The sequence below is a fragment of the Aplysia californica genome, unplaced genomic scaffold, assembly GCF_000002075.1.
Source record: "Aplysia californica isolate F4 #8 unplaced genomic scaffold, AplCal3.0 scaffold00308, whole genome shotgun sequence".
Taxonomy (NCBI): domain Eukaryota; kingdom Metazoa; phylum Mollusca; class Gastropoda; order Aplysiida; family Aplysiidae; genus Aplysia; species Aplysia californica.
This window is the reverse complement of record NW_004797578.1, coordinates 836,182-838,362: the sequence shown is the minus strand read 5'-3', so window position 1 is coordinate 838,362 and position 2,181 is coordinate 836,182. Positions and strand designations below refer to the sequence as shown.

Below are 2,181 nucleotides of genomic sequence, written 5' to 3'. Positions count from 1 at the left end.
ACGTAGCCATTCGTTATGTCAATCTATTTTAAGGAAAAAAGCAATTCGAGAAAATTTCGGAGTTAGACGGTTAGAATTCTCTGCCGACGATATATTCTGCTTTCTTGCCCTTTTTGTTTTTTTGTTATAAATGAAATTGGACTATCTTGTGCGTGGGGTCTGCTTAAATACCCCCCTGCTGCTTAGAGTGTTTAAATGTGTTTTTAGCCTGCAATTGCTATGTAATTTGCTTGCCATTGAATGCGATACTAGCTTCCATCTGCAGAGGATAATAGCAACACGTAAATCCTCTTTCTTATGTTTTTTTTGCCTGATGTTTTTTTCTCTTCTATTCTTTTCAACCAGGAGAAGAATGAATGTCTCCAGTCCTATTACACAAAACCTGTGAAGTCGTTCAACTCTTTCCACCACTAATGTGAGAAGCAGTCGTGGCCACGTTGCTGCACAGTATGAGCACTGAAGAAGCCCCACATCATGACAACCGGTGAAAACAACCGGTGCTTGTACAGTATAACACAAGATAGGTCGAACACAGAAGACTCGAAATCACTCATCTGTGGAACTGTTCCTGCGGTCCTGAGGTTTTTTTTCTTTATAGTGTAAGATATCCCTGGAACTACAGATCCCTCGAACTACCGAGGCCGGTCCCAAACAAGTCGAGCTATTTGTGTTATATTGTACTTTTACAAAAGGCGTTGCAGCCAAGGAAACACAGCACCATCACACAAGGGAAGGCCTTCTGCCCACCTCAAACCCCTCGTTGGCTCATTTGTGAAGCCTGTGCACCACAGATGAGCTAATGGAGATCAAGCGTGTGCCTGGCGTGACACAAAAACAGAATGGAAGTAACCGTGTTCACACCTGGTTGAAGTGCCCAAAGAGAAGACGATCTTTATGACCAAACCAAGAGTAGCAGCAGCTTTAGCTATCTCTACTGCAGACTGGAATTTGGGGGCCCTTTGCACCTTGATGTTTATGCCTTTCCTGAAGTTGCAAGTCTCAGCCCAAACCATGGACAGTAGCATCAGAAGGGACTGTACCCAAATAGAGAAGACAGAGACTGCCATAGAGGCTCTGGCTTGGACAAGCAGGAAAGGAACCATCTTTTAGAGGAGGAAAATCGGACTGACAGACCTCTCTAATGCCCAGGAAGAGGGACTGATTAGGAATTTATAAAGAAGTCCTTCTGCAATTTATGATTGTGCTTTCCTCTTTTGGCAACTTCGAGTTGCATGTTTTTGACACATTTTCCTTAATTTCATCTTTTCAGTTGATACTACCTCGAAATTTTACCTGTCTGTTGCATCACTACCTACTGTATTTTTGTTGGACTCTTTTCTTAGAATTAGAAATAAAAGAATTGGGTACACTGACAAATGATTAATTGTCTTTATACAATTCACTTCATGCTCCTATCTGTTTTACTAACTCGGCTTTCCATCGGATTTTGCGAGTAGAAAGTTATGACAAAACCAGTACGTTTTTTTCAAGTTTTCTCAAAATGACAAAAATAAAGGGGTGTGGGTTGCGGCCCGCACTCTCATTTAAAGCACAAGGGGAGGGTTTCTTTCATATTTAGCCTGACTATGTAAAAATGAATTTTCTTTGATCCAAAATAGGCTTTTTAAAATATCTCTCACTGATTTTGAAAAATGCAGTTTCGAGTGCTTCAGTTGATGTGAAAATGCAGAAATTTAATAGAGTCAAGCAATAGCTATAACGTTATTCTCAATATCTCTTTAGAGGTTTCAAGTGTCAAAAAAAGCCTAATTAGGATCACAGATTTTATTGTTAATGTGCTTATGTGAAATTATAAGCACTTTAGTCAATAAACTGATTGAGCGAGAGCGCAGGCCAGATTGAGTTAAAATTGCTTCTGCACCCTCCAAACATGAAATATTTTCAAATTCCTAATAGAAAGATTATATTTTGCTATTTGACTTTCATTTTGAACTGCTAGAGTGGTTTTTGATCACTCTGAATGATGCTGGGATGTGTTATTGACAAAGTTAGAAATGTTAACTGTTACCTACCCTTAAGTAGGGTTTTGCAAAGGATTTTATCCTCTATTTATTCTCTCAGTTCCCATAAGTTTGCATTCATTAACGGGGTGTGCTCGACCCCCATTGGAGGGAGGTGCCAATCTTCCCCCCTCTCCCCTCACGCACTCGCACACACACA

General features: G+C 40.3%; 1 protein-coding gene across 1 annotated transcript in view; it reads left to right on the top strand.

The window, feature by feature from the left end:
• The window catches only part of LOC101861744, a gene marked incomplete in the record, with an annotated part of 51,232 nt that extends 49,854 nt beyond the window's left edge, over positions 1-1,378 (top strand). Inside the window, 1 exon segment of the mRNA XM_013084668.2 lies at positions 346-1,378. Coding sequence (XP_012940122.1) covers positions 346-356 — 11 coding nt within the window.
• Between the last annotated feature and the right edge of the window lie 803 nt (positions 1,379-2,181).